At 42.7% G+C, this 21,832-nt stretch overlaps 1 protein-coding gene across 4 annotated transcripts in view; it reads right to left on the reverse strand.

Annotated features, from left to right (window-relative positions):
- Window positions 1–21,832, reverse strand: part of Lrig1 (leucine rich repeats and immunoglobulin like domains 1) — a 107,409-nt gene that overhangs the window by 26,445 nt on the left and 59,132 nt on the right. For all 4 annotated transcript variants that reach the window (XM_013156334.3, XM_013156335.3, XM_063260213.1 and 1 more), the window contains one exon: window positions 1,856–1,993. In XM_013156334.3, the coding sequence (XP_013011788.1) occupies window positions 1,856–1,993 (138 nt within the window). The remainder of the gene's footprint in view (window positions 1–1,855; window positions 1,994–21,832) is intronic.

The following is a 21,832-nucleotide window of genomic DNA, read 5'->3' on the forward strand; positions in this document are numbered from 1 at the left end:
AAAACCCGGTAGGACACACACAGAGAGACAGGTTTCCAATGAGACATTTGTTATCACAAGGCTCTGAAGCCTGTACTGACTCCCACGTAGGAATCAGACAGAGCTTGCAGGACTGTCCAACAAAGGCCTCAAGGCCAGCCTTGTTTCAGCCACAGCACACTACTTCAGGCTGGTAGGGCCAAGAGTCGGGGGGACTGACAGTCACACACCTCACCCAGACCCTCTCACACACCAGTCTGGCCACCCACTGGTATCCTCAGAACCCACTTGCAGTACTCCTTCCTCACCCCTACTGCCCCAGGTTGATGAGAAGAAGCCTAGGAAGCAAAATGAAATTGAGAAGCAAGGTTGGTGCCGATTTAACAAACTGGGGAAGGGAAAAAGTCTTTGGGAGACGAATCTCAATGCATGACTTATATAGCAAGTACATAAAAACCAGTTCAAATAATTTTAAATGCTTCCAAGAAACTCTTGTTAAAGAGAACTGTGCCCAGTCCTTTACCTTCTCATGATGCCTGCACTTACAGGTTAGGTATGTCAGGAATGCCTCCCATGAACACACAGCAAAGACATGCATTGCCGTGAACAACAGAGACGTGTGCATCTCACTGTGTGCAAATTATATCAAGTAACAAAAAGAGAAGGACCAATGTGGTCCTCCTATGAGAAGCTAGACCCAATATCTCTTACTGCCTGTCTCAAACAAAGGCTGGGTGCCTCTTAGCCTGTGTGAAAAGAAAAAAGACTAGAATAAATCTTTCATCATGGGGTGATGGGCAAGGCACCTGTGGGCTCTCCACCAGGCAGAGGCCCAGGACAGGGCACATGAGGATTCTCGGCAAATGGGGCTGGACTGTTTGTTCTTAACACTCCAGATTAGAGAAGAACAGTCTGTGTGATGAAGATATACCAGCCACCAGCTGCCAAGATAGAATGTCCCTCCCACTTTTGAGTAGGGAAAGAAGACTAATTCCGATGAGCAGTTGGTGGTGTGTCCCAAACAATGAAGTGTCAGGTGGCAGCTGGACACCTTTTGAAAGCCCCCATTTAGGATTTAACAAAGGCAAAGGCCTCCTAGTCCCAATTCTAGCACCCTGATGCAGCCAAAGAAAGAAATTACTCCTTTCTCTTGGAAAATTCACTTTCCTGAAAAGATGGGTCATGATGACCTGTAAACCAGCCTTGCAAATGAGTTTCAAAATTACTCACTGCTAATAGGAAAAAGTCTCTTACAGTAGGTATTCAGAGTGTTCTCCAAAGAAACATTTTCCTACAACAAGTAGTAGATTACTTAGGTTTTAAAATTTTTTACCTCTGTCTATTCTCTACTGCACATAAAATGGGGAATTAATATGGGTTAAAGGACAATAAACCTAAAAGGTCCAGAGAACCCACACAACAAAGTCACTGCCCTCCCTAAATAAACTGAATGACTTGTTTTAATGGGGCATGCCACTAGAAAGATCAGCACTGACAAGTTCACAGAGGTCTCCCTCTAATGTGAGTACTCTGACATCCATGTTTTCTCTCCAAGCTTTTCTGGGAGGTAACCCAACAGATAGGAACCAAAATAGGCTTTATGGTACGTTCATGAACAGGCTAATGTTAAGGATCTCTGCCTGCCTCAGCTTCCCCTTGTGTCTGTAATGTCAGAAGAATGCTATGAGACTTGGAAATGCTCTATAAATGGGGCCTTGCTGAGGAAAGCCAAAGAAAGCCTGTACTGTACCCAACGACTGTGCCAGCTGGGGCTGAGAAGCAAAGGAAGTATTCACTCAAGGTCAAACCTGGACACCAGGCAGGCCATTACCTGGCCGGAAAGCAGAAGGGTGGCCCAGGAGGCAGAAGTACTTACAGCTCCCTTAGGCGCAGTCCATGTGGAAAGCAGGTGCTCCGGATTTCTGTGATGTTGTTCAAACCCAGGTCCAACACTTCCAAAGACAAGTATGCCTTCAGCTGACTGCCCTCCACACTGCGAATCTTATTGTGCTGTCTGAAACAAGGAAAGGTGACATGAACATTTCTTTTTATGCAGAACAACTACAAGAAAATAAAACTATGCTCTCCTATTTTTACTAGTTGCTTTATTCTTTAATAAAAATAATAGTTCAGTGGTACACAAAATGTGATCTCCCATTCTTCTTCCCATCAAGTTACCACGTGTTAGCTGGGAGCCAGAGAAAGTGCTCAATTTTATGTCAGGACAAGTTGTCTATCTGCCAGAGTACTGTAACTCAGGTGCTCTGCCCAAGGGCAGGAGCAAAGGTGGTATACAATATCGCTTGAGACCAGAATGATATGCCCAGCACCCAACAATGCACCAACCATAAAGGATGAGTTGGTGCAACCACCAGCTCCAACCCAGCTCCCATCTATACTCTTTGGAACCTAGACCAGTGGCATAACTTTCAGGATTATAGGCATCAGTGTGATCCAATGTAAGAACCTGTTAAACAGCTCACGTTTTACTGACATTGACAGTGCCAGCCATGGAAACAGAGATTTTTTTTTTAAACAATGATAATGATTTAAATGATGATGGCAAAATCTTAACAATCTAATAAGGGAAAGGGAAGCTCACTTTCTAGGTGAAACCAGAATCAAAGCTCTCACCTCTACACTCTTAAAGAATTTGTGCCTTAGTTTTTGCACCAGAAACATGGGACCACAACCTGTCATTCTGCCAGGTGTGTATATCCTGTAGCTGACAGGTGGGGATGGCTGGCTTTCCTGGGTCACACTGAGTGAAGAGAACTGTCCTGGGCCATGCATAAATTATAATAAACATATATAAGTAACAAAATTTCTTTAATTTTTAATATTTGACTATAATGCAGGAGTATCTAAACCATGGACCACAGGCCAGACACACCTGAGGGAATGATTCAAACTGAAACCACACTGAAGCAGCCTCCAATGTTAACCAGTGTCGGTGTTTACTGCTCTGAGAGAGCCACTTTATATCATGACTTATTTGGGTCTTAATCCTTTTTCTGCCAGGCCCACAAGCTAACCAAGCAACCAGCAGTTACTAATAGGAAAAAGGTAGTGAATGCCAATCCAGGTGGGGACTACCCTGCTGTTCTCCCTGGCATTCAAACCACACTGGCACAACTCCAATAGTAGAAACCTGAGAGTGTGTGATGAGGCAGCACTGGCCTCTTGGGTTCCAGATACACATTTGGACCCATTCTTAGCAACAGGGCTGTTCTCCAGCCAGTCAGAATATTCTGGAACACAAATCAAGCAAGCCAGGCATTGCTTACCAAATGGCATCTCTTTTAAACAAACACTTGACCAAATCAGTTCCAAAAAGCATAAACAAGGACCTTATTCCCAGAAGCTCCGGGCTTCTCCTTGATTCCTTTGTGGTTTCCACAAGTCTCCCAGGCCCTCAACTCAAACTCCATTTGCAAGGGCAAAGCTCTGCCCACAGGGAGCCCTCTCAAGAATGGGGAGAACACACCTCCGCACTGCGCTACTTCTTTTGAGTTCTTTAAGTTCTTTAATAAAGATACAGTCTCTTTAGTTTTCTGATTCTAAAATAAGAGGGAAAAACCCTTATTTTGAAGGTTACAGGGAGAAAAAGAACAAGAAATACAGGCAAGAGTGTCGAGACTTTCTCTAGAACTCTGACTACAGTCCCAGAAAGCCAGGCAAAGAGGGTCCAGGGCCAGGCTCTTTCACCCAAAACTGCACAAAGATGGGCCTCACATGCTGAGACTGTGCACAAGCGAAACTCTCGGGATGGTTGTGAAAGCCCTCGTGTGTCTCACACTTCTCTCCCTCCTCTCACCCACATCACCTCAACGCCTTGGTCTTTGCTTTTGTTTTAAACCTTTTATCTTTCATGTCAATACTCAAACTCATCCTGGGCCCCTCCTCTGCACAAAGGACTCATAAGGGAGACAAGGGGATCACACTTTTTATTCTGCCAGGAAGAAGCTGCTGGGACAGGTGCCTGTGACCAGGATGCTTCAGTGAGGGACCAAGCAGGGGAGGCCTCACAGTGTAGTAGGTGAAAGGGCAGCAATTGGAGATAAGCACCAGAGAATATGGGGGTGGGGCCTGCAGATTACAGAGGAGGAGCATCAAAAAGTGATCCTAAGTCTTCTAGTACAGACCTCCACAGAAGGAAGCCAGACTAGAGGTCAATGGCTACACCTTCCATCCTTTAGCTGCAATCTATTCCCAACCTAGAGAAATCCTGTTAATAAAAGTCAGTGGGCAGACAGCTCATACAATAGGAAATATTTACAAACCAAATTACTGATAAGAGACTCATCTCCAGAATGCAGTCAGGAGTTTCTACCTCTGTGGATTTAACCAAGCACAGCCTGAAAGTATTCTAGAAAAAAAACATGTACCTGTACTGAACATGTATGAACATTTTTGTCATTATCCCCTATGAAATACAGTATAACATTTATATAGCACTTATACTGTATTAGATATTAAAATAATTTAGAGATGATTTAAAGTATATGGGAGAGTGAACATAGTTATATGCAAATACTGTGTCATTTTATAGAAGGCACCTGCACATCTATGGATTTTGTTATCTGTGAGGTGTCCCAGATGATTCTACATAAATAACCCTGACAACTCAACAAAGGAAAATAAACACTCTAATTAAAAACTGGGCCAAGAACTTAAATGAATGCTTCTTTAAAGAAGGTATACAAATGGTCAATGAGCATATGAAAAGATATTCAAAATCAGTATTCATCAAGGAAATATAACCAAAAAACTGCTATCGTCTTACATCTTTGGATGACCACTAAAGGAAAACAGAAGTAGCAAGTATAGAGGAGAATTTGGAGAAACAGAAACACGTGTTCACTGCCAGAGGAAATGTAAAAGGATGGGAGGGGGGGACACTGGAGAAAATAGTAAAAGATTCATTAAATTAAACACAGATTCACCGTATGATCCAGCAATTCTACTTTTTAAAAATTGTCAGATCTTTATATTTAAAGATAAATATATTTAATATATTCAGGGATTTTGAAACATAAGTAGGATCTTACAGTAAATAACGTTATAGAATTTGCACCACCCCTTTTTTTAGTATATGTGTGTGGAAATAAACACATTCATGATGGGGAGCAATTCTAGTTAAGCATATTAAAAAAGTAAAAGGAAATCCCAAGGAGACATTTGGTATACCCATGTTCCCAGAAGCATTAATCACACTGTTCAAAAGAGGAAGCAACCCAAATGTCCATCAGCAGAGAATGGGGATGTGCAGTGCATACATACAATGAATATTACTCAGTCTTGCAGAAAGGAAATTCTGTCATGTGCTATTGAAATAACTAAGGGTCTTGAGGATAGTATGCTAAGTGAAATAAGCCAGTCACAAAACCACAAACACTGTCTGATTTCATGTATAGGTGGGATCTGCCACAGTTAACTTCACTCAAACAGAAAGTAGAAAGGCAGCTACCAGAGACTGGGGAAGAGGACAATGGAGAGTTGTGTAATAGACATGGAGTTGTAGTTTTGCAAGATGTAATTCTGAAATCAGTTGCGCATGAATGTACTTAACTATTTGACTCTACAGTTAAATTTTATGTTATGTGTGTTTTACCACAATTTAGTAGTAAAACAAAGGAGTTCACAGGACTTTTCTGCATAAAACAAATGCTGACTCTAGTGGCTCACTTAGGAGTAAAGCCCTACAACAGTCCTCAATGCTAAAGTTATCTGCCACACACCTACCTAACCTCCAACCCCTCCACTTCCTATGACCCCCCAGATATGCCAGCCCTCAGAACCTTTGCACCTGCTGTTCTCCAAGAAATTCACCTGCCTCCAACCCTCACATTTTCCTGTCTTTATTCAAATGTCACCTTCTCAACAAGACTCTCCCTAGCCTCCCTCTTACAGTGCATACATACCCACAAGTGCACACACACACATTTTCTACTCCCTTGTTTGCTACTTTTCTCAGTAGCACTAATTATCATCTAACATACTTTGTAGTTACTTGTTCCTAGTACAACATCTTCTCCCACTATCACATGATAACAGAAAAGGAGAAATGTCTGCCTGCTTTGTTCACTACTATGCCTTCAGCCAGTGGAAGAATGTGAGGCATGGAGTGGATACTCAATAAATATCTGTTGTGTGAATCACGAAGAGTGAATACAGGTTAAACTTACAAAGGCCAAGGGTAGCACAGGTAGCAAGTGAGGCTAACCAGCATTTGTGCAGAAGAAAGCAGAAGAGCTCAGTCAGGAGATCTCAGGAGTAATAGGAGGGAAGACTTCACAAACCTAAATGTACATATAATGGCAGCTCCAAAGAGCCCCAGGGCTCCAAACCACATCTCCAGCTGTCTAGGACACAACTGCCACCATCTGTCCAATGGCTGGTCTCTATGCTCTAACTGCAGCCAAGATCTGGATGAAATCTTCCTAAATGTCCTGTGCTCAGCAGAGCTGACTTGAAAGCTCTATGTTCCTGCCGAACCTGTCGCCTTTCCTTACATGGCAGGAACCACTCTGTGTAGATGTCTGAGGACCCCAGCAATTCCACCCAAGGCCCAGGAAGGTTTACTGTTCTGGAATATGGCACCACACTGTGAAATGTGAGCTGTGGGTACTGCCCTACCTAAGTTCAAATCCCAGGTATGTCACTCACAGTAGTGAATCTGGGGGTATGAAGTTCCTATGTCCCATTGACTGACAAGCTTTGGCATGTAGCAGTAGCGCAAAGAAATGCATTCCTGCTTTTTTTAGTCACATTTGTATCCTCACGGCAGAGCTGAAGGATCCAATTTATAAGGGATACTCTGGAAAGTGAATAAATAAATAAAAGAAAAAACAGACCGTCTAACAGGCAGTCTGGCTCCCATCTCAGAAGCCAAAGCCTTTGAGTTCTCTAAGCCTCACACATGAAATGTGCCTACTCCAGAAGTCAGGAAGTCAAACACAGCCATGGTGACAACTGGGCTGACTTGGGAAGCCACACTTCAAAGCAGGTACCAAGCTGCAACTTATGCAGCCTCAGAGTGGCTCAAGATCCAAAGGACCCCAACTAGATGGATGACATCTTATTCCCACAGCCAAGAGGGGCCGAGGTTTATGCCTATGGCTCAAGAACAGCAGCTCCATCGTTCTAGATATTGACAACTTATCTAAGGAATCCCCTTCTGGATATCCATCCAGACAGGTCAGAGAAAACAGTAGTATTCAGACTCCCACAGGGAGCCCTTCGTGCTCACTGAGAAGACCTATTGGCTGCTACCGTTCAACTTTATGAGAAATTCACTTTTTTAAATGTCATTTACAAACACAGGTACCGTCACATCAGTCACCTATAATCAACTGCCTGGTTCCCAAGAAAGTCTATGCAAATTTCCATAACTTCCAAATCCAGCTCCAAGTGCTCTTTAACAATAGCTGACAAATCACTGAATTCCTCTCATATATGCACTAGGCCCTGTGTGACGTAGCAATAAAATGGCATAGCACTCTAAGAAAGTAGGCCCTGTTATGATCACTACTTAGATGACTGGAAAAACTGAGGCTTAGAGACCTACTGGAACTTGCTCAAGGTCAGAGATGGGAAACAAGAGGAGCTGAGATGCAAACCCAGGGGAATATGACTATCAGTCCACTTAAGAGGCTTTCCTGGCAGAATCGTACAGATATGTTCCCAGATCACAGCCATAAACCTTTAGCAAAGCTGGACCTGGTATGAATGCTAGCTGGCTATTCTTGCTTATCTCCTACTGGTCTGTGTAAAATGGCCTCAGTCAGGTTGCCCAGCTTGTATATCAGCTTCCCTGGATCCTAGATGAGCAGCAAGGATGCACACTGGCCAGTACAAAGACCAAGTTACAGTTCTAATTATGCATGGAAAAAGAATGGTTCCCTCAACATCATATCTTCACAGACCTGTGAGGGCTGAGTCCCTTCATTCCTACCTAGGGCAAGGCTGTAAAGAGACCTTTGGACATTTACAAAAAGGGTAAGGACAATGTGAGCTGAAGGACAGTGCTGTGTTAAGAACACTTCTTATTGGCTTCATCAAAGGAACACTCACAAAACTAGAAACCCTGCACGATGTAGCATTGGGAAAGTGTGTGGTAGCCTCTGGTCACATGGCATCACCTCCATCCAGTGTCAGCTTACCACTCAGCCTGCCCTCCGGGGCCAGGAGAATTTAACACTGCAGAAGTCTATTAAACCACCACCTGTTTAAGACTTCAAAAATAAAATCAGTCTTCAAAGGTAGACAGCAGGCTACAGATGGAGGCATTTGAAACCCACACTTAAAAGTCTTTATCATAAGTGACTGTTCCACTATGGTTCTGTGAAAGCCTGGTTTATAAGGTATTACCATTAGTACTAGAAAAGACCTCATGTCACAGACAAATAGCCAGGAAGCAAGGGTGAGACCAAAGGCAGAAGGGCAAGGTGGGTCAACTGGAATAATTTTTGTTTCCTAAAATTATGAACCTATCATCTACACTAAGTATCAGCAAATTTATTCCATAACGTGCTAAATAATTACTAGTTTAGGCTTCCTGGGTCATATGGTCACTATTACAATAAATCACCTCTGCTGCTGTAGCCCCAAAGCAGCCACAGATCACATGTAAATGATCAGTGCAATTGTATTTCTCTGAATTTTTAACTTACTAAAATAAGCAGTAGGCCAGGATTTATTTTTCCCTATTAATATGGCAACCAGTTTGGGTTTCTGGGGACAGAGACCAGGCGGTAATTCGAGCCCTAAGGCAATTTTAGAAGTGGGTAAACCACTGTTTTTCTGACTTAACCATCTGCAAAATGGGGCTAAATATTTTTCTACTGGAGACCAAAAAATGGACCAGAAAATGGGAGGTCATTTTCTCTTCAGTTTTCTGTATCAGACATCACTAATCACAATCTTTTCTGCCAATGTATTTTCCACTGCTTCAAAAAATGAAACAGAATCCAAGTCTACATTGTTATGCTCCTAAAAAATGATATAGGTTACTCTCTGCAGATGGCAGAGCTAAGCAGGCAAACAGGACGATCTTATGGAGCACAGACATCTACACACTGTCTGCCCTCCCGTTTCTTAGTTCTGCCAATTACTCTGAAACCTTGAAGCTAGCTAACTCACCAGCCCCATCACCGAGGCTGGGATGACCTTTGACTCTTCCAAACTTTATGGGGACTGTCCACTTCTTGAGTATGGACTCTTAACCAGAAATGACTCTACCATCATTTTAGTTATTTAACAAGTTAGCAAAATCCAAGTCCTCTATTTGTCTGGACCTCTGGCTAAAACATATGCATTTACACAATCTAGCCCTGGAATAGAAAATATTCTTTAACATACTTGTTACACACATGCACACACGCATGCACGCCTCGCTTCCATTCCTACTTGCCACCATTCCTCATAGTGATCCTGACAGACACAATCAAACCTAACATCCTGACAGCTCTGATACCCACAGCACTTTGCTTATAATGCTGCTGCTCCACAGCTCTCACTAAGACTGCATCATAGCGCATAACCCACTGCCCACACACAGCAGGCACTCAAAGTTCTGATCAAAATGTCGGAAGAGAGCCAGGGACATAGCTCAGCAGCACAGTGCCTGCCTGGCAAGTGCGAGGTCATGAGTTTGATTCCTGGTACAAAAAAATAAAGTAAAATAAAATAAAATAAAATAAAATAAAATTCAAAATGACTGAAAGGCCAGACACAGTGGCACGAATGTATGATCCTAGCTATCTGGCTGGTTCAGGCAGTAAAATTCCAAGTTCGAGGCCAGCCTGGGCAACTCAGTGAGACTAAAATAAAATTTGAAAAAAGGCTTAGGAGTGTGGTTCAGATGTGAAACACCCTGCGATGAAGGCTTACCAGCAACTACACACCTACCATGTGGGGGATACCATGTGGAATCCAGACAATGTGAGTGCAAAATTCAGTTCAGGGCCCAGCAGCCCTGATGCCTACCCCAAGAACACAATAAAGGTGACAAATTCTCCTTTGTTTAAAAAAAAAAAAATGCAGTATCATCAGGCAGGCCATATGGCCAAGTGTTGGGAGTTGTTTTGTTTGCAAACATTTTCACTAAAGTATAAAAGTTATACTTAAAGTATACAAATTACACATGCAGAGTTCAATTTTTTACAAAGGCACACACCAGCACTGCAAAGAGAATACCATAAACATTCCAGACCTGTCATTCATTCCATCAGGTTCCTAGCTGTTACTCTCCCCAAACAAACAAACAAACAAACAAAACTTCTACTTTCTACCTCCCATGATTAATTCTATTTTTTGTGTATTACATGAAATATAACCTGTGTATACTCTACTGTATCTGTCTACTATCACAACATTATGTTTATGAAATCTACTCAGGTTGTAGCATTTGTGAATTCTTCTCTGTTGCAGTATATTTCTATTGAAGAAAACATATAGCAATTTAGTTTTTCATTCCATTGCTGATGAATACTGATTTATTTCCTGTTTGTGCTACTATAAGAAAATCATAGCTATGCATATGGATGAGTATTGCACAGGTGCCTTTTGGAGCATACATACACTTTTCTGGTAGGCATGCAAAGACCAGGCACAGCACTATTACATAGGTAATCAGCCTCACTAGACACCAGTAGTGTTTCTTTTAAACCAAAGTCCTCAGAGTTGAAATGGAACTGAAAAACTACTTGATCCAACTGCTATTTTCATCTGACCACATTCTCAGTTTTCACCCCTCTCACAAGTTCCCTTTTCTGCATTGCTCCCCACTCCCCACTCTACTGACAATCGTCAAGAATACTGCCTGAGGACACATAACACAGCCAGGTTCAAATCTAGTTTTGTTCAGATGTCCAGCAGAATTATTTTATTGTAAAGAAGAATCTAATGCGCACCAAAATAATGATGATAATAATTCTAAGAGCCAACTAGCAAGAATAACATCAAGACCACTGCTCGTGTGTGAATTTGAAAAGCAAATGTTTAAATGAATGATACAGAAGAGTTTTCCTAAACCAATTTGAAGAAGTTTCTATTCTCAGAATGACAATCAAAAACACCACCCTCACTATCCTGCTTTATGCCTATTCTCTTAAAAATGAAAACTACAACCATCTGTTCCACTGCATAAATTGATAATCTGCTTGAAGAAGCCAGTGTCTCACAAGATACGGCCCAGCCAGGATTATTCGCTGGACAGGAAATGAGAATCAGAATAAGCAGGTCTCTCTCTTGCTCACTCCCTCTTTCCTCTGCTGCTGGTGAATCACCAGTTCCCTGGGGAATTTTGGCAGATTCTCAGTTTGGCTGCAGATGACGTTCCGGATCTGTTTATTCAGGTGGAGATCGGATAAAAAACAAGAGCAGGCCAGTGGCCGGATAAACAGCCTCCGCCAGGCGGGGTCAACCTCTGAAGGCAGGAGTGGGCTGTGTCAGCCAACTTCCCAACCCATTCACTTCCTTTAGGGTCACTGCGCCTTTGGGGTCTTGGGCAGACAGTTCCCATTAACTCCTTGCAGAGAAGACCTGATGTCCCAGTCCCCACGGGAGTGCAAGGTCCCAGGGACTCCACTGCAGCAGCTTCTACTTACTTCTCCCACACATTTGCTTTTGACTATTGAGGTGGATGTTCTAAGTCCAAAATGAAGGAATTTAGGGACAATCAAAAAGTGGCCACCATTGTTCCGTGAAGTCCAAAGTGATGCAGATCATCAAGACCCAATCCAAGCTATCAGAATATTTCCACATTTTCGTTTAATACACACACACACACACACACACACACACACACACACACCCCTATAGAAATAGACATTATTGCATGAAAGAAGCTTACCTGAAAAGACAGTTTTATGATTTCAGGTCTGACATTCTAGGAAAGGTTAAGGCTATGGAAACAGTTTAAAGATCAGTGGTTGTCAGGGAACAGGGTGGAAAAAGAAATGGTTATAGGGTACACAAAAGATTTTCACAGCCACGAAACTTCTGTGATGATGGGTATATGTCATTACACATTAGTCATACCCACAGAACATGCAACACCAAAAATGAACCCTAATGTAAACTGTGGAATATAGTTAGAAATAATTTATCAGTATCAGTTCATCCATGGGTTGTAATCAATGTATTACTCTAAGGTAAAATGTTAGTAATAGGGCAAACATAATCCTAGTGCTCCGGGAGGTGAATCCGGGAACAGCCTGGGAAATCTAGCAGTTTAGTGAGACCCTGTTTTAAAATTAAAATGAAATAAAGGATTGGAGAACTAGCTCAGTGTGAATGCCCCCAGTTCAATCCTCAATACTAAAACAAACAATAGGGCCCATAAAAACAGTGTAAAGACAGAAAAGATAAGGGAGGGAATGTAGTAATTTTGTATTTTCTGCTCAATTTTTTTCTATAAATCTGAAACTACTCTAAAAGTTTATGAATTGAAAACAACTCAGAACTTCCTCAAATATGAAGTAGTCAATAGGATGTATGTTGAATTCTGGCTGGGATTTTCAGCCCATTTTATTTACTGCTATATCCTTGGCACCTGGGTGGCGGGTATGGAATTGAGAATAAAAAAGATGCTTAATTGGGATTGAGTACACAATGAATTGTAACTTTAGTTCAATTTCCTGAAGGTTTCAAGAAAAAAAAAAATGGCATGATACCTTCCTGTTGAAAACTTTTAGGAAAAAAATTATCAAAAGTATATAAAGTTACCTTTCTTTCAGATTGACAATGGAATTGGATTTGAGTTACTTATACACTTCCCAAGTCCCCTTTAACCCCAAACACTGCTGTTCATGGAAGAGCTGGGTCTGCTTACCTGATATTATTCCTAGCCCCAGCCCTAAGAGGAAGCTTCAGCCCTTGAGTTTCATCTCTCAGCGCCTCCCTCCTCCTGCCTTGGAAGTTCCAAGCAGTCATTGCTGATCCAGGGCCTTTTGGTGGAAGCTACATCTGGGCCACATATTCTGATGAGAGAAGCTGAGCCATCTGAACACTGGCAGGGACTTCTCAAGACTTAAGGAGTCCCTTCTGTGCTTGGAGGGAGGGAATTTGTCCTGGCATCTGGGTAGAACAACAAGCTACCAAGTTGAGCCACGACACAGAAAGAACAAGTCACTTCTACCAGCATTCCCATCCATGTACGGGCATCTTTGGATCAGAAAAGCCAGAAGTATTTATTCTTTGTAGTCATGGCAACATGACCACCTCGTGATTACTCAGCTTTACTGCCCCCCTAAAGAGCTGATACATTTTGTTTCCCTTTTCCTAGCGGCCTGTTACCTTTGCACACCTCAGCGCACTAGTAGCATTCCTCTTGGGCACACAGACAATCCCGCACAAGACCTCATCCCTCAAAGATGCCAGCCCAGCCAGGGCATGAGGGAGCCAATGGATCAGCACTGTCCAATTCAGCTAGATCACCAATCCCACACAACCAAAGGTCTGGGAGTATTGTGTAACTGACCTGGCCTCCCCTGAGTACTCATTAGAATATGCCCAAGTCCACTCTTCTCACAACTGACAAGGCTGTATGTCCATGCCTGTTTCACTCTGTTCCTTGAGGAAGGAGGAAAGGATTCCCTCACACAAGCTAGTGGCATGCATTTACCTATACTCCAGGAGCTGAGCTGCTGCTTCTGGCCAAGAAAAGTGGGCAAGGAAGGAGATAGCAGCAACCAAGAATAAGGCAGGGAGAGGACCCCTTAAAGCTAGTAACAAACCCCAATAATCCTGACTAAGGACCTGCAATGAGTTCTTTTCCTTTAAGAAGGCTCACCTCACTGGAAGGGTAGGTGCAAAAGACCCCAATCCTGGGAATGAACAATGATGGTGCCAAATGTGCTTCACACTGCCCCACAGTTCACAAAGGTTGATCAGAAACTAGGGGCGGCGGGGCATCACTAGGAGTCCAAAGCCAGTAGGCTTCATCACTAGACTTCACCATCTAGGACTGGAAAACACAAAATCACCAATGACCATATCCCTGTGGCTGCCATTCTGTGTCAGCTCAGGTAGGGTATACACCCAAGAAAATGTCCAAACCTCTGTGCTGAACCAAAGAGATACACAGATGATCAATGTGCATAAAGCTCTAGGTGGGAGAAAAGGTAAGAAACACTGTGTGGCTCTCTTACATATTATTTTACTGTGTCTGTTGATTAGGTAAATAAATGTACAGGGCAGGTAAGGTAAACTTTAGACCTCAGACTGTGGGACTTGATTCCTGCATGGGGCAGTAGTCCAAGCAGCCTCAGGCTTTCCTCACCTGTTCTCCCCAGGCACATGAGGATACTGCACGTACAGGCCGTCTCCACTGAACCTTGCACCCTAATGTCTCCTGGCAGAAGAGTTTGCTCCAGGTGGTGACAACTTCAAAGGCCCTTTGTAGCTGGAGCCTGGGATGGAGCCCTGGGGCTTTTGCAGCTGCCAGGAAATGGTTCCAATGCCAGAGTTAGCGCACAGGGCACTGGAACCTCTGAGGCAGCTTCCCCTTGCTCCTCTGCCATATAGGAGGCATCCTATTCCTGTTCTTTCCTTCTTAGTAAAAAGGGCAGCGAGCAGCTTTCACACAGGAACATTTTGCTGGTGCTCACTGGCAGCCAGGCTCTCTAGCGTAGTTCCTCACAAGTATGCCCTCATTTAACCCTCCTGACCACCTCAGGAGGGCTATTCTACCGCTTCATTTTACAGATTGAGATGCTGAAATATAGAAGACTAACTAACTTGCTGAAGGTTATAAAGCAAGAAGCAGAGCGGCTGGGACTGGACCCCAAGATGTGAATCCACAGCCTACACATCTTGGGACAGGGAACTGCCTCATGACAGAAGCAAGCAGAAGAATCTGTGGGAGAAAGAGCTTCTCTAGAGCAGGGAGAATTCCCCCCCACACTGAGCCATACCATGTGATGTAACAAGCAGATCTGTCTCTGCAGATGCAGAGTGGGGGCAAATCCTCTTGTGAGCCTCTGTACATCTCTCTTGCATCCCCTTGGAAGGACTACACCCTTGCCCATTCTTCCATGTGGTCCTCCTCGACCCTCAGCCCACAGTATGTCAACATGTAGTTGCTGCAGGGCCCAGCAGATCTCCTTTATATTAAAAATGACTGGGTGATCAGCTTTCCCATTTCTACATTGGTAAGCAGAGGGACTCTTATTTCCTCAGACAATAAGACAGAACTGGTCATTGATTCTCTTGCCCATGCATTGCTGTCCAGCCCAGAATGTCAAACAAAGAACTTCAACACTCAGACTCAGAGATGTTAAGTCCCTAGTTGGGAATCGCCAAGCCAAGTAGAATGTGATCCCAGGGCTATTCTGTGGCGTAACCAAGGCAGAAGCAGCCGGATTAGACTTTCAGGACTAAGAGAGGGGACTGAGAGTGCTGTGGAGCCCCTGAAATTTCCTTGGGGCCACAAAGGACCTTTTGCCTCTCTGCCTGCCACTGGCACATCATTGAGATTCACATGCCAGCTTCCTGACAGCTCTGCAGTTCCAAGCAAAGGAGGAAGCTGTTTCAGCACTTGGCTATATTCTTCAGGACAAGATCCTCCCCACTCTGAGCAATGATACCACTGATATCCTTTAAAAATAAAACCAGGTCTGTTTCCTGTCCCATCTGGAAGACTTCTGACCTCCTGATCACATGGATTTAAGATATCTCTTACCATGAAGTTTCCCAAGTCTTTCAGCATATGATCAGGGAGAGTTAAGGATGTGTATGGGTGGCATTAAGGAGTTACCACCTTATCCTTATCCACCTCAAAGATGATAAGACCTGCCATAAACATCAAAGTGGCATTGCAGCCTGCATTACTGTTGTGCACCCAGAACCACCTGTTCCCACGTTTGTCTGTTCTGTGATCCAACAATACCCAACACTTGTTCTGTTTCTTTCCTGGAACTGCATGCTTTTTCTGCTATTTGAGGCTTTTAAAAACATGTCACCATGGACTTAAATGCAAAAGATAAAACTTCTAGGATAAAACACAAAAGAAAATCTTTTCAATCTAGAACTAGCCAATTAGATTTGATCCTAAAGCATAATTCATAAGAGAAAAAATTAACACATTGTATTTTATCCCCTAAACTAAAAATGTTTATTCTGAGAATGATCCTGTTAAATCAAATGACAAGGTACAGACTGACAGAAAAATTTCAAAACCACACAACCAATAAAGAACTATTTAGAATATGTGAAGAACTCACAGAACTCAAACAGCAAAAAATAAAACACACAGTTAGAAAATGGACAATAGCCATGAATAGACATTTTGCCAAAAAGAACCTGTAGATGGCAAGTGAATACATGATAAAATGTTCAACATCACTGGCTAGAGAAATGTGAACTAAAACCACAATAAGCCATAATTGCATACCTATCAGAAAGGCTAACAAGTGCACCAAGAAATCTGGGCAGAATAAGGAGCAAGTGGATTATTCACATGTTGCTAATATGAATATAAAATGGTACAGCCATTCTGGAAGAGTCCAGTAGTTTTTTAAAATATTGCATACACAGCTATCATGCAACTCATTAAGTGTACTCCTGGGCATTTATTTTAGAGAAATGAAAACCTATGATCACAGTAAAACCTTAAAATGTTTATAACAGTTTTATTCCTAACAGGTTCAACCTAGAAACCACCTAGATCCCTCTCGGTGAATGAGTGGTTAAATAAAGAATATTAAGCCCATGTCATGTATTATGACTCTCAAATAAAATAGAACAAACTCATACAACAACCTACATGAATCTCCAAAGAATACTGAGTGAAAAAAGCCAATCTACAAAACATAAATATATGAATTCACTTAGATAACACTCTTTAAATGGTAAAAAGTATAAATTTGCAAAACAGACTTAGCAGAAAAGAAACAGGTATAACCATAAAAGGGCAACATAAGAGATCTTGGCAGTGATGGAAATGTTTTGTGTCTTGACTATATCAATGTCAGTATCTTAGTTAAGAAGTTTTACAAATATCACCACTGGGGAAACTGGATCAAGGATATGCAAGGGATTTCTCTTATATTTTACAGTTGCATGTCAACCAATAATAAAAGCCTGCACAAGTTCAGAGTACAGTCATCCTGCTACATTATTTGGTCTCTAGTTTATACTTCAAATCCACATGGTATTACTCAGCTCTCAGAGCCAAGCACAGAGCACACAGTGTTCTATGGGACTTTAGAAACCCAGGGATACATATGAACTGTTTACTTTCCACCAGTGGTGAAGAGAAGAGGTTTGACTTCCTGAGGCAAAAGTGCTACTGATAAAGCTTAGGACAGCCAGTGTGGCTTTTGCCAGCCATTGGGACTGGCATCCAGCCCTGTGTCCTCTCCCAGCACCTGACAAGGAGGAGAGATTGCTAGATATCCATACTCCAAAAGTGGCAGGCACAGGCTACCAAACACTATATTCTCAAAATTATCATCTCTAAGACTAGAAGTAATCCATGTAAAGAGTTCTAGGCCTAATCAAGTTTGGGAATGGGTGCATGCATTCTTTGCCACCTCTTGCAGACTTCCACTGCACGCTGACATAGGAAAAGTATTAATGAGAACACCAAGGAAGATATTTCATTTTGCTTCATTTTGCATTAGCTAAATTTGTTAGATTTCAATACCCTTTCTTCATGAACCAGGCAACTCACTCTATATGAAAACAGCACACTTCAGTCTCTCATTAGAGGTCTAATGGCAGTCGAATACACACAATGCAGGGTTCCAAAGGCCTGATGCCAGCTTGCAGATGAAACCACGTGACAGGCCTACAAAGAAGATCCCTGGGGAGTTCCTAACCAAGGTAAAAATAACATTCAAAGGTAAGCATTCAGAGAATAATAGTAATACTTGTCCCTGCGCAGGGTAAGGGTGGGGTGAATTTTACATTCTCCAGGTCAGCTAAAGAAAGTGAATGTAACAGAGCTGTGATGAACTATCTCAGGAACAGCTGCTCTGCTACAACTGCTCAAAATGAGGTTCTAACATGTCCTGCGGTAAGCATTCTGAACTGCTCAACTGCGAGGCATCTCCCTTGCCATAAGGCACCTACTGACATCTCTAATTCCCAACGTTTCCTAATGTAATTTTTGGTTCAGACTATTGTACCCCCCGCCCCATTTTCCCTTAGTCGTAGAGGGAAAAAAGGTGGTGTCTTCTAGTTTGAGCTGGACACCTAGAAGAAATGACAGTAATCCTCCATCTGCACTTCAGGAAAAGCCTTTCCTCTAACCACTTGCTGGCACACGAACAGGTGAGCAAAGATGAGACAGCCTTTCTCAGACACACCTTTGCCAGGGTAAGGGCATTTCTTAAGTAAGCAAACTGAGGCTAAGAAGCTGCTGCCACAAAGCAACAGAATAAGGACTCATAAGCAGACACTGGAACCCCCAGGCTGCACCACTCCCCTTTGCCATTTTGGCTCCAGTGGCAGATGTGACTACTATTTCTCCCCGCTTCACCCTGCAAAGATTTTCAATAAATCAAGGAAAGTAAGTCCCATCTCTGGGCTGAAAAGAGCTCAAAAGACCTGTCCCAAGCTGGTCCTTTCACCATAACAACAAATGCTTAAAATTAACCAATACTGTTCAATGATCCACAGTTATTTAATCTTAAGTTTGCCTATTTACTTACTATATTGTTTTATTTTGTGTGCTAGGGTTGGAATCCAGGGCCCTGTGCATGATAGGCAAGCACTCCACCATTTAGGTGTACTCCCAGCCCTCAAGTTTATTCTTTTATTCATACAGTTTGATATATAGCATGCATGGCTGCTGTGAGAAAAAAAGATGGATGGATATGGTTACCGTATCACTGTCCCTCATCCCATCCCCAAAGACCCACCAAGTACACTGAGTGGCAGAGAAAGATGCAAATGGGATGCATATTTTCTTACACAGGAATATGGCATCACTGTGATCAGAAGAGGGACAGCCATTCCACACCCGTGACAAGATAGGAATAGGACCCACACACACACATAGTCAGTGCAGGATTCTCATTCTATATAGTTTGACGTACAGTTTGAGATAGGACATGACAGGCCAGGCAGAAATGCAGCCAGGATCAGCCGTGAAAGAGTGCGATTTTATCCACAGATGAAGGGAGGTCATGAAAGGGTCTTTCATTCATTTCTTCACCAAATACTTCTGAGATAAAAATAAGCCAGATTTCTCACTGGACAGCAATTGTGGAGTGGGCTGGAATGAGATTAGATGCCACTTTCAGGAGGAAACTGTGCAGAAGAGAAGGGCCAAGTCTGGATAGTTAAGGGCCACATAGCCCAGAGAGGCCCCACATTAGAGACAAATTGCATGTCTCCTATTTGGCAGTGGATCAGGAGGGCTGGCTAGGATTACTTTTGTGGCTCTGTAAAGACTTCCCAACATGGAACACAGGCTTAATCGGCCCCTTTATAGAAACCACAAGCATGTGAGCCACTTTGAGCAAGAACCCAAGGTCCCTCAAGTGGGCCACCAGCAACAACAGTTGTCCACTATAGATCAAAGTCTGTTCAAAGAACAGAGACCCGAGGCCCATGGACATGGAAGCAGCCACAGGTATTCCTAACCCAAGTTAAGTACTACAGATGTAGAAACAGCCTCTTTCCTTATAAATCAGGTAGCAGAAGCCCAAAGAGGAACTGTATTTGTGGAAGATGTTCAGTTCAGGTTGAATCAGGACAAGAGACCAAGCCTGATGCTTGGTCCCCTCTATGTACTACCAAGAGGGCAGCACCCACACACTGCTGAAAGGATGCTTATTCCTCATGCTTAGGATATCCAGCACCTACCACCTCAATACACACTGACCCTGGGCCCAGGCAAGAGGACAGTGAGGAGCCTTCTCCTTCCCAGAGAGAATCACTCAAGACACTCTAACATTCTGCTCTAAATGAGAAAACAACACACCAATGTTCTATACTGAAATGCCTACCATTAGGCACTCTCTGGGTCTCACCAATGTACCAATTCCTCAAGCCTTGTGAGGCCACTGAAATAGGAACAGGGTGAACCTTGACTTATTCAGGAAGCTGAACTGATGGACTCAGCATACAGACATTGCTCCACATTACGGACATCGGTTCTGTACATTGTGGACATCTCCTTGGACCATGGACTGAATCTCTCAGGGCCCAAAGCTATCTTCTAAGGAATAGGATTGTAAAGACAGGCACGGACACCTACTTGGAACCATGCAATTGCTACAGAACCACCCAATCACAATTTGTATTAATACATTTTTGATACTACAACAGAGAGAAGTCAGGCCAGCCTGGCCTACAAAGGAAGCAGGTGGTGAAACGGTTTATCATGGTGGTCAGCAAGGCCACAGACAAGGGACCTGGAGACACTGCACCTCCAGCCCACAATGTCCACTTTTCTTTCTCAACAGGCTAACACTTATTTTCACTTGAACCAAACAATAAGGCAGAGAGATTTAAAAAAAAAAAGTAAATAAATAAACCTTCATTATACATGCAGATAACTATTGCTTTCCACTTATATAAAATATACTTGTAGAAAGTCACATTCTAATGACCCAAGGGGAAATTTTCTTATTTCCAAACATCTAGTTACTCTGAGACTTCTATAAGCATCCAGTTCCAAACACAATCCTCAAAGACTTTCATTATGTAATGATCCAAAACTCAATCTCTACATTACAATTTTGCTATACTGCAAAATAGCTTTTGGTGAAGGAGGAATCCAATAGCTTTGCTTTGCAATATTAAATATAAAGGAAAAAGTATTTTTAAAAACTTGCAATAAGTATGTTTTACCTGTTGTCTCACTACAAAAGGCTTTTTTTCCTACCATAATGGCTCTTATGTGATTTAAGGGTGGAATGTAAATTGGAGTAAGTGGGTTACCTTTGGATTGGTAAGGGATAACCCACATTGAGGAATGAAAGCACAGGTTTGTTCTGCGATCATCAAACGACATGGTGTGACCTAGTCATATCAAACACCCTTCCCCAACACCACAAAAGTCAGTGCCTAGTCCCTTCAAGTGGTAACCAGGAAACCCTAGAATCCTAAGTGCTAAACTGAAGAGCAGTATTTCCTCCACCAAGTCAGAAAAAGGGGGGATAAAAGGAAAAAAAGGTGGAGGAGGGTACTTTAAATGAAAAGTGAAAGAGAGGAGGAGAGAGAAGCACTATCTTTCTTTCATATGCAATTACCCAGCTTATGGTTTCTTAAAACTTTTGGCTGCACACTGAAATGACCTCAAAGTTAAAAAGTAAATGACTCCAATATCTGGGTTCAAGGCTGTTTCTAGCACTAACACACCTGCAACCCGAAGCCTGACTGAATTGCTCTGGGTTTTAAAGTTCTTCAGGTCTTTCTATGAAGCAGCCAAGATAAAAGTCACTGCTTCAACACTTTTTCTGCCTGCTGTGCCTGCCTACCCCAGGTAGAGGGCCAGTCAATAAGAAAAAAGAAAGCAACATAAATTCTAGTGCTATATGCTATAGCTCTTATAAAAAGAATGAATACATGGCAAAGTTAAACACTTAGGCACACACACACATAGGAATTTCTGTATGAACATCATCTGGTTCACGAGTGTGAGCTACAGGAGTATCTGCCAGTAAGATTCGTGTTTAGAGCATATACCCCTGCCTTGATACCAGGCCTCTTGGTTCAGGAAAGAACACTCTGAAACCTTTCAAAGCAGAGATCCAATAGCAGGCCCACCTGGCCCATACATGAGCTCAGTGTACCGCCGTGAGGGTTAATGAGCTGTCCCACACTTGTGCACATGCATTATATCCCAAGCACTGTACCAAGGGTGGAATATCTAGTTAATCCTAACTGTCAT

The sequence above is a fragment of the Cavia porcellus genome, unplaced genomic scaffold, assembly GCF_034190915.1.
Source record: "Cavia porcellus strain 051 isolate PalLab524CR breed Dunkin Hartley unplaced genomic scaffold, mCavPor4.1 scaffold_13, whole genome shotgun sequence".
NCBI classification, from domain to species: Eukaryota; Metazoa; Chordata; class Mammalia; order Rodentia; family Caviidae; genus Cavia; species Cavia porcellus.